The sequence below is a fragment of the Diadema antillarum genome, unplaced genomic scaffold (assembly GCF_040938485.1).
Source record: "Diadema antillarum isolate AM-2024a unplaced genomic scaffold, OU_Dant_1.0 seq00001249_RagTag, whole genome shotgun sequence".
Taxonomy (NCBI): domain Eukaryota; kingdom Metazoa; phylum Echinodermata; class Echinoidea; order Diadematoida; family Diadematidae; genus Diadema; species Diadema antillarum.
The window spans coordinates 31,775-46,604 of NW_027272035.1; the positions used below are offsets into that span (position 1 = coordinate 31,775).

Below are 14,830 nucleotides of genomic sequence, written 5' to 3' on the forward strand. Positions count from 1 at the left end.
CTCGTTTTGCGAAAAAAAACTCTTTAATATAGGTTTTCCCAGTCAATTTCATACTTTTATCACTCAAATTCATTAATGTGCATTCAAATTCACGCAGCGCACGCACGCGAAAATATCGGGGCATTCAAATTCAGAATCCGAGCGATCAATTTCATTTATGAGCGTTCTATTTCGTTTTCGTGAAATCAAATTCACGATTGGGCATTCAATTTCAAAATGCGAGCACCGACTTTCCTACTCGTGCATTCAAATTCATACGATAGTCACGTGATAGTCCCAATGAGCTTGTTTGGAGCGTTCAAATTCATTTTTAGGCGATCAAGTTCTACTTCGTGCAATCAATTTAACGAGGAAAATGGAGGAGACTTTTAAAAAAGGAAAAAGGGCCAACACAACCAATGAATGCTTGCATATTGTGTAATTAGGATTGTTTACATGTTCTACATTGTTCTCTGTACATGTATTCTTTGTTTTTCATCTCAATGAATGTCAAATTACAATGTCCAATCAGCAGTGCATCCAAACAACACAACGACTAGTAATCATATTTCTTGATGATACTGCATGCTGACAACGCCCCAACACCAACCATATAATGACAATTCATCAATTTAAGACAAACTGACACACAATGATCTCACATAGTCCCGCAAAATTAAATCAATAAGACAGCAATACACAACAGACAACACGTATAAAATGCTCATGTATCAGTCTCCTCGAAAGTGTCAACCAATCCTCCGTATTATGCTCGTCTGTAGGCCTATACAGTGCCTAATTTTTGTTTGTTTGTTTAATTTTCTATCAAAGAAGATGGCTGGATAACCCATATTCAGCTGCAAAAGCTGGTCTTCCATATGGAAATGGGGTCCAGTTAGATGTTTTGCTCTTTGCTATGAATAATGAAGTGGGATCTTTTACATGCATGAGTTGTGACTCTTTTACACGTGGGACCTCCATTTTATGTCCCATCCCAGGGAAATGTGCCTGTATATTCCTATTTGCTAAGCGCGAGTTCAAAATTGTCAATTAACAGGTGGACCTCTACTGCAAAATAAATAATCATCATAAATCCCAATATATTCAAAGCCAAGTGAGAAACACATGTATACACGGCCCCAAACTAACTAAATTCAGGACTTCTTTTAAATTGAATGCAGTTATTTGGAACATGGTTGCCTATTCACGAATTTGAATGACCGACGAGATTCCGTCGCCAGCTTGACATGAATTTGAATGCTCTTTGATGAAATGCGTGCTCCTCTCTTAAATTTGAATGCTCCGATAGTGAATTTGAATGTTCCGATAGTGAATTTGAATGCTTCGAGAGTGAATTTGAATGCTCGGATAGTGAATTCGAATGACCGGATTTTGAATTTGATTGCTGATTCAGTGCTGCGAGAGTGGAATGCGTGAAATCGAATGCTCGGAATAGGAACTTGAATGACAAAAGTATGAAATTGACCGGGAAAACCTATATTATTATGTTGTTATCCAATTTGAGAACATTTTCGTGTAAAGAAAAGTCTGACACAGCAACGATACTATACAAAAGACGGATTACGTAATACGGACCACGTGATGGGTCATGTGATCCCAAAGGTATGATCCACACGTTCAGAGCAGTGGTGTACATAGCGCTCGCTCCCCGATCCCGGAGCTCCCGGCGGCGACATACGGTGTCAGTTCAGCGTGGTTTGGTGTCGATGGATGTTGCTTTGACGTTCAAACTTACTTGGGCTCTTTGCAGCGTATGCAGGGATGCTTCGAAACTGGCCACCACAGGATATTCACGCTGAAGGTATGTGTTCTTTTTCACGGTACTGGTACTTTGGATCACCTATACAGCAGACAGCAAAATGTACAATTAAGGCTTCCGTCCCAACGCGACGGCATGCTCGATGCTGCAACGCGCCACCAACTTCGCGCGATCCCGCGGCTGCGGGATCGGAGCTGGAGGAGGCGGGCAGGGCCACAGGGTCGGGCTGGAGCTGCCGGCCGATGCTCCGGAGTACTACTAGTGACCATCTTAATCAATGACAATGATGAATAAAATGTATCGGTCTTATTAATAGTTCGATGCCATAAAACTCACAATATTGTATTTTAACACTAGTCTGTATGTAGAGTCTGTAGAAACAGATAGTGGAGTACCTTATTGGCAACGTCTCAGACGTTGGAAAAAAGAAGACCCACTCTCACAGATCTCGGCTCGGGTTTCGATAGTGTAGTAAAGTTTACTTTAGGCCATTTGATGTCATGTTCTCGCCATGTCCAAGCAACCATTCCCAGATTTTTTCTTCTTAAAGCCCAAACAAAGTTCTGGTACGCCTGCAAAAGTTGTCAAATTTCACTCCCAAATGTGAATGTATGCTTAGGAAATGTGCAGGATAACGATGTTATTACAAGATATTCGATGGGTAACGACGAAAATGCGAAATATTAACCAAAAAGGTTCAGTCTCGGTACTTACCCAAACGGGGTCAAGCTAAACTCGGACTCGGGGATAACTCGGCTTCGCTTTGACGGCGGGATGAGTTGTGATGGTTGTCCCTCTGATTGTACAGTGTTGTCCTATGGGAGCGGCCTGTGTAAACTAGCGCTTCGTGTTCTGGCTACTCGCAGTAATGCCATGGTCCGAGTTGTTACAACGCGCGCATCAAAAACCTCTTTTGCGCGCATGCAAAATTAGTGTGCGCCTATCAAGCACCTCTAAAACAATCAAAGGCGCTTGATAAACAACAACAAAAACTCCAAAGACCGCGCGTCTCAGCAACTTAGGACCGCGCGCTGTCATTTTTGTTTTGTTTTGTTTTGTACAGGATTACGTTAGCACGCACTTTCCTGTCCATTCAGTTAGGCTTCATTTGGTATTATGCAGTGGCCAGTAGAATGTGGCGATCACTTACTGCTTGTGAATTGTCTGAAGTAGAGTCGAATTTTTCGCGAGACCGAGTTAGCCTGGAGCCTTACTGGATGAAATCGACGTTTTTTGTGGAGATCCAACAAGAGGGAATTAAGTTTAAGAGTGAGGAGTGCAACCTAGTACAGGATGGTTCAGGACATGAGCTGTGATATGATCCACGCAGTTAATGTTATTTACAGACATATTTTATGTTACTGTTTTTAATCCCAGAATAATTTAGACAGATCTTACATATTTATTGCAAACATTTACACATCAGTTTAGTTTTGTACAAATACCATTTATTAACATCTGTAGAAGTATTTAAGGGGTCTTTTCAAAGGCGCATATATGTAGTTTTTTATCACACATAAATATTTATATATATATCTTATACAACGTGTGCTTTTTTTTTTAATTTAAAAAAGTTCACTTGGACCAAACTGCGTAAAAATTGTACAAAATATGTGTCAAATGTCATGTTCCAGTAAATTATGAATCACAGAATAAAGTGGTGATTTTAGCTTCAAACACATGATATCAGTTGGTTCACTTTGTCACTGAACTTAACAAGTGTACCTGAAGAAATTCTCTTTCAATCATTAGCTCATATTCTCATAATTTTCTCATCACTGATTTAACCCATTGAGGACGGTTTGATTTTGCTACAACATACATTCCCATCGACACCTGCCCGAGGGACTCATCCTCAACGGGTTAACAAGTCCTGGGGAAATTTATGCTCTAGTTTGGATTACAGTGCACTCTCGTTACAACAAACACGGTTATAACGAAATTTCGTTATAACGAAGTAAATCTTCTGGTCCCAAAATTATCACCATTAAAGTCTATGGTACAAAATTCGCTTAAATATCGAACATGGTTATAGCGAAATTTCCGTTATAACGAAGTCTTTTTCCGAGCGCCGCAGACAAAGAAAAACAAAAGAAATGTGCTCTGTTATAACGAAATGCGAATTGCTTTCAAAAATACGTAGCGGATCAAGCATATTATATAGCATCTTTGCATGGGTGAACGCTTCACACCACTGTGTTTGCTCCTTGTGTCATGCACAGTTTCTGAGGGGAACTTGCATTTATTACTGTAATACAGTTATCCCATCACATTTCACATAGCTTTCCAGTGTATGATGAGTATTCAGCAAACAGAATATGATATTATACACATGGTTTCCCTGTTTTCGTTATATATTGTATTTGTTCGGTTATAACGAAATTTAGTTATAACGAAAGAAAATTGCCTGTCCCGAGCATTTCGTTATAACGGGAGTGCACTGTACTTCCAAAAAGATACAAGGATTAAATCTCTGCTTCAGGGCAAAACAGTATATACATTTGTACATGATAAACCTCATTTGTCGAATGCTCCGAACATTCAGCAAGACATGAGGCATATGTACGTAGTTTATATCCTAAATGTCATGAATCTAGCTGTCATCAGATTATGATTTTGTTTTCTCTGCAGGATGGTGTGTAACAGTTCAGGATGAACAAGGTCTATGAGAGTGACCAAGTAACAGTGAGTGTGTGATTCATCTTTAACTTAATTCCATAAAGGACAAGGTTTTTTACAGTAAAAAGTACCAAAGGTATTCCTTGCTGTTAGTACCCCTTGTTGCCAAAAAGTTTTATGTAACTACTTTGTAATGTCTAGTAGTTGCGTACTTGTAGTTATTTTCATGCATTTAGATTACAGTAAACCCATGTTTTCTGCCACTTATGACATACATGAGTTATCAGTTTGGGCTTATCCCCAAGTGTTAGGTGATAATATTATGTATATGTAGACAGAGACTCCAACCCCAAGCACCTTCTGATCTGGAGATTCTCCCGCCCGAAACCCCTAGCAAACGGGAGACTCCAAGTTGATGTGTGCAAAGCGCGAAGTTCCTAGGATTCTAGATGTTCTCTGGTGCTATCTAAGGTTTATTTTTTCAACATACGATAGAAATAAGTAAGAAATCCTTTCCACCGGGAGACACAGAGCCAGGGCGGGAGAAATCAAATCTCAAACGGGAGAACGGGAGATTGTGCAAAAATGGGCTTTCGGCGGGAGATCTCCCGTCGAAAACGGGAGAGTTGGAGTCTCTGTGTAGATGTACTTAGTACCAGTGCAGGCTTGATGTACTAGTACTAGTGTACCCCCTCGAACCTGCTTACTCTGGGGTCACTCTAGCTACCTCTGCATGAATTTCACCTTTTCAATGTTTTACGGTCTCTCCCAGGTCACAGTCTTGAAGGAAGGCTACTGCACCCTAGAAGAGGATGGGAGTTTCCATGCCGATGGCACAATCACACTGGTTGAGACCTCACAGTGCAAGGTGCTAGTAGACACTGGTGGACCATGGGATAGGCAGTACCTTATTAACGGTAGGAACATGTCTCCATTCGCTCCCACAAGAATGCAGGAGATGGGGGTGGGGGGGGGGGGGGGACAAAGGATCTTGACTGAAAATGAAGGCACTCACAATGCAGAAATACTCCTGTGAAGTATCAGAGTTGAAATGATGTGAAACACTAGTTCAAAGATCAGAGCATATATGCATGAGAAACTTGAAGCACATCAAAATTCTTAAAAGCAAGTTTAAAGGCACATGGTCCCGGTGGTTTAGTCAAATGTGTACGCCGGCGCACGGCGCAAGTTTCTTACAGAGACCTACGCTATCGACTCCTCTTCAGTGCTTACACTTTGGCCCATTTCCCTGAGTCCAAAGAAGTTCGATCCACTGTAGTCAGTGGTCCGATCACAGTTCGGCTCATGATTTGGCTGAGGAGGATGGCAGCTTGATAGCAAACTTCTTTTGTGATGTCATACTAAGAAGCACATAAGCACGCTTCCTGGCATCACTACAGACTGCGTGACGCGCAGAGAAGACAACAAAGGCAATGTTACCTTGCAACACCTACGCGCTTTACTCTTGATGATAGCTCAACTTGGGCAATCTTTGTATCATGCTAACGATGATCGGCAGTATCATCCAACGGCGCCCTCTAACCCACCGGGACTATGTGCCTTTAAGATCAGTATTGTGTGCAACGTTAGATCTGAGATTTGAGGCAGTAAGCTTTTTCAGGTGAGTTTCAGATCAGTATGATATCTATCATTGGTAATTGATAGATAGTTCTTCATGAACTGAATAACTACTGTAAGTCATGTGGTTACAGAAAGATCCAAAAAAAAAAGAAAGAAACATACTCGGTTCAGCAAAATGTCTTTGTCAAACAATTTTTGTCACAAGATGTTTGCCAATGTTCAGTCTAACCTGTCTTGGTTATGATTTCAAAGTTTCACGCATTAGGCAGATCAGGTCTTCAATCCTCCTGTGGTAACCAGGTTGTCAAATTTTGTAAGAATTTATGTGAGAGCTGCCACAGATATTCAAACAGAGCTCTTAAAACTCTGACTTAAATGCCAGGAAGATTTTTTGTTTGTTTGTTTGTTTGTTTGGATTTTTTATTTTATTTTATTTTTTTTTTGCTGATACCAAAACCTAGGTGCTTTTAACTCTTAACCTGTTGAGGACGAGTCCCGAGTATACTCGGGCAAGCGTCTATGGGAAATGCGTGTTGTAGCAAAATCAAACCATCCTCAACGGGTTAATAATCTGTGTTTCTGTGTTTCTGTTTGCAGAACTTTTTGAGTTGAGGTCAGAGCTCGTAAATTGCTTGTATTAGATCTACTCATCAACTCTTAAAATAACTGAGTGTGCAGCCAGGCTACCAGTAACATTCCAAAGTGTTTTTGTGTTTGTTTTTTGTTTTGTTTTGTTTCAATGACGACTTATTTTTTTTTATTCCACAATGAATTTGCTTCTCCACCTTGCTCCACAAACAAGCTTTGACCAAAGCTGGTGTTGGAGTGGACGACATAAGTCATGTGATCGGCACGCATGGCCACTCGGACCACATCGGTAACCTGAATTTGTTTCCTGGTGCCACCCACATCGTTGGATGGGACATCTGCTGTGGAGACCTCTACACCTCACACTCTTTCTCAGAGGTACGAGCAGCAGTTAAGGAATTAATCAATAATATTCCCCGCTCCAATTGTGTATCAACCTATGCTGTGACTTGCTAATGGTTGTTGTATAGTTTTACATAGGGAGCGATTATGTTCCAGCACCACTCTAGCATTGTGGTTCTCTGTGACTTCATAGTGTTCACTTGCAGTGACGAATGCCAAGTTAGTCAGAAGAAATTAGAACACCATTGTGCCAAACCTTCACAAGCAGGTTTAATTCAATACAGTTACAACAAAGTAAAAATTCAGGATGCAACATTATCCACTCTATGTTTTTCATTGCTTATTTGTTTGGTTATAACGAAATTTCCACATAACGAAAGAAAATTGCCAGTCTCAAGGACTTTGTTGTAATGGGAGTCCACTGTACAATGTACGTCATTACTTTCCTAAGCTTCTCCACATAGTCTGCGCAATGATGAATCTTACACTTTGTGATAATGATCAAGCAGCTTAAACTCCTGACAGGGATCACTGGGGACTCAACTTATAAGACTGACAAAGCTTGCTATCATTCTGGTCGTCTTTGTTGAGTGAAGATGATGTGTAAAGAGTTTTAAACACTGACTGTGTGTGTAACATCTCGACTTGGTTGACCAAACAAAAAGTACAGTGTCAATTAGCCTATTTGTCTGATTGTGCATGATACAGTGGTAGTATATTTTCCTTGTGTTTTGTGTAAAGGGAAATCCATATCAGATAAGTTCGGAGCTGGTTGTCATGCCAACACCTGGCCACACCCACAGTGATGTCAGTCTGGTAGTTAAGGATGGCCCCAAGGTGGTAGTGATTGCAGGTAAGGGATGCCAGAGATTCTTCCTCCACACACACTGTACTTTCGTTTTGTTTTGTTTTTGTTGTTGTTTTTTTGTAAGGCTACTTACTAAGGAATGAAGGAACACCTCCATCAGTAAAGAAAGAACATAGACAATATATAACATAGACTGCAGAGTTTGGCAGTCCTGTATTTACATAACGACTTCTGATTTCATGTGGTGTGAAACTGGCCTGTCGCTTTTCTAATTTCTTCATAAAGATTTGGTTTGGTTGGCTATTTCACTTTAAATGTTTGTGTATAAACACAAAACAAACCCCCTTAGTGACTGTCGCTCACCCTGCCCCTTCCTCCACCCCCAACTTATCCCAGGAGATCTCTTTGAGAGCGAAGCTGACCTGAGTGACCCTTCATTATGGAGAGACTGCAGTGAGGACCCACCATCTCAGGAGAAGAACCGGACCTTGGTTCTGAAGATGGCTGACATCATTGTCCCTGGTCATGGACCACCATTCCATGTGAAAGAGAGCCACAGACACTCAAAACCAGATTTATGACCATGGGGCCCTGTTTTGGGCCCGGGATGAGTTTGAGGCAATCGGTAAATCAAAGGTGAAAGACACAGATGAAGGCTAAGAAAGCGCAGTGCAAGAAGATGACTGGGAAGTACAAGAGCCATGGATGTGAACTTTCATGCATCAACACCTGGAGGAATTTCTGTGTGATCTGCAGGATGATTGACAAGATCTCTACTATAATACAGGAAAACCCTGTTATAATGAGGTAGCAGGAACCATCAATTCCTCTTCGTTATAACCGGTACCTTGTCGTAAATGTACACTAAACCTATTACCGTACCATAGTACATTGTAGATTCTTATATGCCTGTAGTTGCCAGATTGAAAACCAAGAAAATAAGATTTCCACATTAGTAATGTCCTAGCTAATGCCCTTCTTCAGGTAAAATAACAAAATTACGATTCACACCCGACTTTACCAAATACAGTAGCTGACCAAATTTCTTGCCACTTCCTGTTAGCAAAGGGTATACATGTATCTGTATTTTGAAATACATAGACTAATTATCCGAGTCAAGTCATCTCGGTGATTTCTGGGCAGATGTCCGTCTGTCAGTTCCAAGACTTGGAAAATGATGAAAAAAATGATGAAACTTAGTCATAAATGTCCATGAATTGCCTAGTCACAGACTTCACACATTAAATCTAAGTTTCTTTGTGTTTGTCTTTTTTTTTTTTTTGACAAGACTGTTCCTGAACAATGTTTGATATCAAGATTCTTCTTAAGCAAGAAATGTAAAAAAACAGACACTACCCATTTTGTTGAAAATATCGACTTGAGATGTAATGATAAACTTTGGTGAAAACTGTTAAGACATTTTGTACTTGTGTTTGTTTGCTTTCTTGGTTTTCCTGGAAAATGCATGTGATCCTGCATCCTACAATCAGAGTGCTATCAGTCAACCTCGCCTCAGTCGAATCTATTTGGACTTAAGAAATAACTTCGACTTAGAGAAAATTTGACTATGAGGGAATAAAAATCAATAGAATATAAAGAGAAGAGGATTTGAAAAGACCTTCAACTTAGGCGATTATTTGAGTTAAGCAAGGTCGACTTAAGTAAGGTTGAATGTATATATCTTGGGGAAACAAAACTTCTATGAAAGGAGTAAATGATGACACAAGAGAAGATGGTAAAGCTCTGTTTTGTCTTGATATAGATGCATATTTATTTCAAAGTTGCAAAGGAAATAACGAGGGCATGGATACAATCTGGATGAATGGGTGAGACACTTCACATCGTCTTAACGCACTCGAGTTGTATGCTCCATTTCCCACCCACTGACATGGTAATTGCATAAGGAACACATCAAAAAGAAATAAGCAAGTAGAAAGTAAGATAGTATGAAGTTATTGCCAGCAATCACATGGATACATAAATAAATTCTTATTCTAAATACATTTTACCTCTGTATCTATACTTCACGATAAATTGATGATCACACAGCCACTGATCGGTCGGACATCACAGCTAAAGCTTGTACTGTTGACTGCAAACAGATGTTGGGAGTAGAGAGCCGCTCACAGATATTTCTATTTAGCAGCATTGGCCTTGAATCTACAAAGTATTTACCTTGGGTTTTGTATATAGATGTTGCTGACAAAAACATGAGGTGAGCATGTGTTGATAACATGTTCATGATTGAGAGAATAATTCTTTGGCCTCTCCATTTTGTATGCAAACTTCCTTCAGTCCTAAGCTGTACCAATCAGTGTATACGTAATGTCCTTCTACGTGCGGGGTTAGTATTTATAGTTATGTAGTAGTGATGTTTTCCATCTACACACTTGCACATATACATATGCAGGAGCTTAGAAGTGCAGAAAGGGGACATTTCAATTGGAACTTGTTAAGTTGACATGTTCATAAAGAAAAGACCAGAAAATCAGTCTTTTTGGCATTAATAAACTGTCAGGATACTGATGATGATTAACAGCATTTATACAGCAACATTTATCTGTGGAACATTCAAAGGTGCCCGGCTCCCACAATACGTCAAACAAAGTTGATGGAAATGAAATTGTCATGAAATTATCTTCTTGTGTGTGTGTGTGTGTGTGTTTTTTTTTTTTTTTTTTTGTCTTTGAACAAATTCACTTGGCAAGATCCAACAAGTCATCTGGTGTCACTTGTAATTTTGAGCTTCCATAATTTTTCTAAAAATGGGAACTCAAAAGCTTGAACAATGCAGCATATGGATCAACGTTCTGAATATTACACAAATCCTTAGAATACTAATATACTGTAATCCCAAGCTGCATGTTGCCACCTCGACATACAATTTTACATGTACACACCTGAACAATAAAGCTTACCATTCTGGGTTGACTATTAAGTACATCATCAGAAATATGTTGTCATGCTTTTGCTAATGGGCACAACACATACATTTAATATGTTAAAGAAAAGCAACAATTATCCATCTTTCTTTCTCTGCCTCAGGCAATAGTATTTGCTCATTATCATCTGTTGAGAAGAAGGACATTATGTCAGCAGACTTGTGCAGTGCCAACAACCCTCTGGCTCTCAGCGAACGATATTTTCTACAACCTCTCAGCTAACAATATTTTCTACAACCTCTCAGTGCATTGTGGGAACCCAATTACGGGACTTCCAACATGCACTTCGATATGGGTTACCCAATTACCAGTTTGCAAGATATGAAACACTTAACATACCTGTAATTACAACTCACCCTGTGTGTGTGTGTGTCAGATTTCAGAGAGCACATGACTCTTGTACAAAGATACTGTATTTTAATAGTTCCTGTTTTGTGGAGGGTCAAGTACATACTCCACACTGATGTCTGCCATCAAAAGTAACTTACCTGAAATGATAGTGTTCTATTTTTACATGAGTGTGCCGACAGCCTTGATGCTGTGTGAAATACAGACCTCCATTTGTCTGTCATTCAGTGCAAGAAGACACATAAAAGTGACTGCATGGCCATCTCTTTACATAACCAGATTTTCTTCATACCCTGTACATGATTTAGATAAGATGTATGATTTTCCATGTATAATTTTGTTTGATATAAAGAGGGTGCCAAATATGTGCCCAATTTTTTACAGGAATCACAAGTCAAACATGGAGAGAAAGCAATAGCATCTTAAATTTTACAAAAAAAGAACACAAAAACATACAGAAAGATTTGATATCTCTGTCCTAAAATCTGATTTTAGTGACAACTCTTGATTTCCTCAAACAGGCATTCATTTAGTATGTATGTTAAATTAATATGTGATGCTGTAAAAGATGCTCAGAATAAGTAGATTAACCATGTTGATACACATTTGTCAATTTGTAAGGCTTTTAACAGTCTATAAAGGACATATACAAAGTCCCTTCAATTGCATGAACAGCATAGTCTTACTGAATGTGGGTCATACCCCATATTACCTGATACAGTGTATTTGATATCGACCGCAACACAAAAATAAAAACTCTGTAACAAACCTTTTCCTTATTTTGTTTATCACAAAAATAAGAGTCGAACAGTAAGAACCAAAGCGAAGAATGGTCGCTATTCTTGGAATCTCCCAAGTCTGCTCACTGTGAGCAACAAGACAAATGGACCAGATCATGCAGGGCATTATGGGATGCATTAATTTTCACAAACCTAGCTCAGCAACCTACATTCCTGTCTGATGTATATGCTCCAAATGAATATGTTACCATTCACTGAAGGCTTTGAGAATTCACTGTCTGCATTTCTTTGCCTCCTCGGGTATCATTATTTATCCTTGCGAAATGTTTGCATTGTACATATACCATATCACAGAATTGACACTAAGTGCTCTTGCCAAAATACATAGCTGGGAATATGTTTAGTATTCTCACATGGGGTAATCGGCCATCATCTGCCATGTAAAGATTTTTCCACATCCAATTTGTAGTCTACATAGCACAAGATTTGATTAATCTACAGTATTTTCAGGTTTCTTTCTTTTTGTGTGTATGTGTTCTTCAGAGTAAAAAGCTGATACAATTTACCTCCATAATCATATGCTTTGTGTAGATGTTGCATCGTTTCTTGTCTACTTAACTTAATTCTTTTCTTTCTCACAAAGTCTTTTTTATAAGTGGGTTCAGCCTGAAGTCTTTAATGCCCCACATTGCTCAGTTATCATTCACATTTTACTCAAATGGCTTGAGGAGATATCTCGTTGACAGGCTATATTTGGTATTGTTGAGCTCAATCTATTAAAAACACAAGCATTCCCCCGATGAAGAGATGAAATGTGCCAAGATATGAAACAAAACACAGTAGAAGGAAAATCCTACGGTGAATTACCTACAGGTGAGTACAACTTTAGGTTTAATTGTCAAATTCATCTCATCTCCAGTTGAGTTTTGGGAAGCCATGATTTGCAATGAGAAGCGATGGTCTGTACTTAGGGTAAACATATGCTTACTGTGATCACTGATCATGTTCATGAACCTTGATTCACAACACAGCCTCCTAGAAAATCCACTTACATCTGGGTGTTTTGCTAAACACTATGAAGAAGATTAAGAAATATAATTTCTAAATGGTAGCAAACCACTGACCAGACATTTATACACACAGAGAATCCAACTCCAAAATGGGTGACAATACAATTTGTCAATAAGTTCCTTACATTGCTATGGCTTGTAGACATGTACAACATACATATAACAAAAATATTTGAAATCTTATGAACAAATGTCACAGGCTAAAGCACTTCAACAATTTCCCTGTTTACTTTTTTTTTTATAGAAAATTATATTTACAGGGGATGCTTCACATACATTGCCTCATATACAGCAGGATTTAAGCACACCAGCTAACAATCTTCTGAAATGGTGCCACATCAAGTTGTGTTACTACTACTACCTAAACTATGAACAGAATATGCACTGTCTGTAACCACATTTAAAATGAAAACCTTATTCTGTTCTCCACAAGAGACACATACACACACTCGTGACGAAGGGTCAGAGGTCACTTGAAATAGGAGGGCAATCCATCATTTGTAGTAACAACAGTTTTGTGTTTGGCAGCCATTGTCTGATAGACTCGTGTCTTTTTCCTCAAAACCTTCCCATCAACTGAAGCCGTGGTATGCCCATTGCTTTGATCTGGTGAAGTATATTGGCGATATTGAACTCTGGAAGGGTTGCTTAGCGACTGTTGTCAACATCCATCAAGACTGACCTCAATATGATGATCTCTTGGTATGACTTTTTTGGAAATATTTTCCCTCAAATTTCAGATCCATTTCTAAATATCTGGATAGCTGCAGAAGACTCTCAAAACTGGCATAACTTTCAAAGTCTTCTTTTGTGCATTCTATATACAACTGTACATGACTAATTCACAACAGGATATTCATGAATTTCTATGCTACATTCAAACAAAACTTTTCAATGATCAGAGTGATATAGAACATCCGCCTCGAGCACAGATGATTCTTGTCTTTTCTACATGATTAAGCAGGGAAAAACACGGGCGTGGTTTCATATGACCTTGACACCAGCATTCTTGTCAAATATTTGTAACATAACATGAAAAAAAATAACCCTTATAGTGTATAAAAAGAAAATGAGTTAAATGACTTCAAATATCTCTCCTCTGCTTCATTTCACACAGTGACCGGTTGAGTGTCTCATATTGTGTCTAAACTTAAAATGACTATCATCTACATTGTAGCACCTTATAAACTAAAATCTGCACAATACTCTAGCACTGCAATGTAGTCTTGACAAAGCTTTATGCTCCATCTCTGCTCATACACTAATCAAACAAGGTATACATTGACACATTCTATATTTCAAACAACATGATATCACATTTTCAGTACTCATTTGCATAATAATGTGTTGGCATACGTAGTGACTACACAAGGTGTACAGAGGAAACATCAAAGGGCAACCATCATCATCACAAAAGTGATACAATTTTTCTTGTACCATGGGTAAAGGAGAGCATTTGCCTCTGCAAATATTCAGAGATGGTATATCTGATGGAAAGAGAAATAAATCTCTCACAGCTTCAAGTAACATTTAATGAAAACACTTCACTATTCAACTTCTCTCATGAGATATGTATATATATAATTATATATTACTGAGGAAAATATTCACTGAATCAAATCGGTCACATAAGGAAAACATGACTTTTTAGCTGAATCAGAAGATTGGTTTGACAAAATAAGCCAGTTCGGAGTTAGCTCATGGGCACATTGGCACGAATGACCTTTCTTTTTCTCGGTCAGATAGGGGCACTGCACTCGTTTTCAGCGCATAAGCTTTACGTAACAATTTATGGGATTCATCAATCCTGTTCAAACAAAGAATGAACTTGTGTAGACCAGATGGACAGAATGATCTGTCAAATAACACCTGAAAAAGCATCCATTTCATTACTTTGCACTGAATGTATTAACAATCTCTTTCTGTTGATATTGCCAAATACCAAAATTTTCTGTCAGGTGGACGTGCTGGCAAGCACCATTTATAAGGATTGCATGAATAATCATCCCATCACAAATGCTTATCTTAGTGAA

The 14,830-nt window shown here is 38.9% G+C and overlaps 1 protein-coding gene across 1 annotated transcript; it reads left to right on the forward strand.

Annotated features, from left to right (window-relative positions):
• The first annotated feature begins 1,689 nt into the window (after positions 1-1,689).
• Positions 1,690-8,330, forward strand: LOC139745262 (metallo-beta-lactamase domain-containing protein 1-like). Its single transcript, XM_071655663.1, has 6 exons — positions 1,690-1,801; positions 4,391-4,444; positions 5,151-5,295; positions 6,762-6,925; positions 7,631-7,742; positions 8,094-8,330. Exons 2-6 carry the CDS (start codon positions 4,412-4,414, stop codon positions 8,276-8,278), a joined length of 639 nt encoding a protein of 212 aa, XP_071511764.1. The 5' UTR covers positions 1,690-1,801; positions 4,391-4,411; the 3' UTR covers positions 8,279-8,330.
• The last annotated feature ends 6,500 nt before the right edge of the window (positions 8,331-14,830 follow it).

What these genes read in the sequence shown, in the direction of transcription:
- LOC139745262 (XM_071655663.1), top strand. Translation starts at nt 4,412, where the DNA reads ATGAACAAGGTCTATGAGAGTGACCAAGTAACA. An exon ending in ATGAGAGTGACCAAGTAACA is followed by an intron (nt 4,445 to 5,150) that starts GTGAGTGTGTGA and finishes GGTCTCTCCCAG; the next exon opens with GTCACAGTCTTGAAGGAAGG. An exon ending in CAAGGTGGTAGTGATTGCAG is followed by an intron (nt 7,743 to 8,093) that starts GTAAGGGATGCC and finishes AACTTATCCCAG; the next exon opens with GAGATCTCTTTGAGAGCGAA.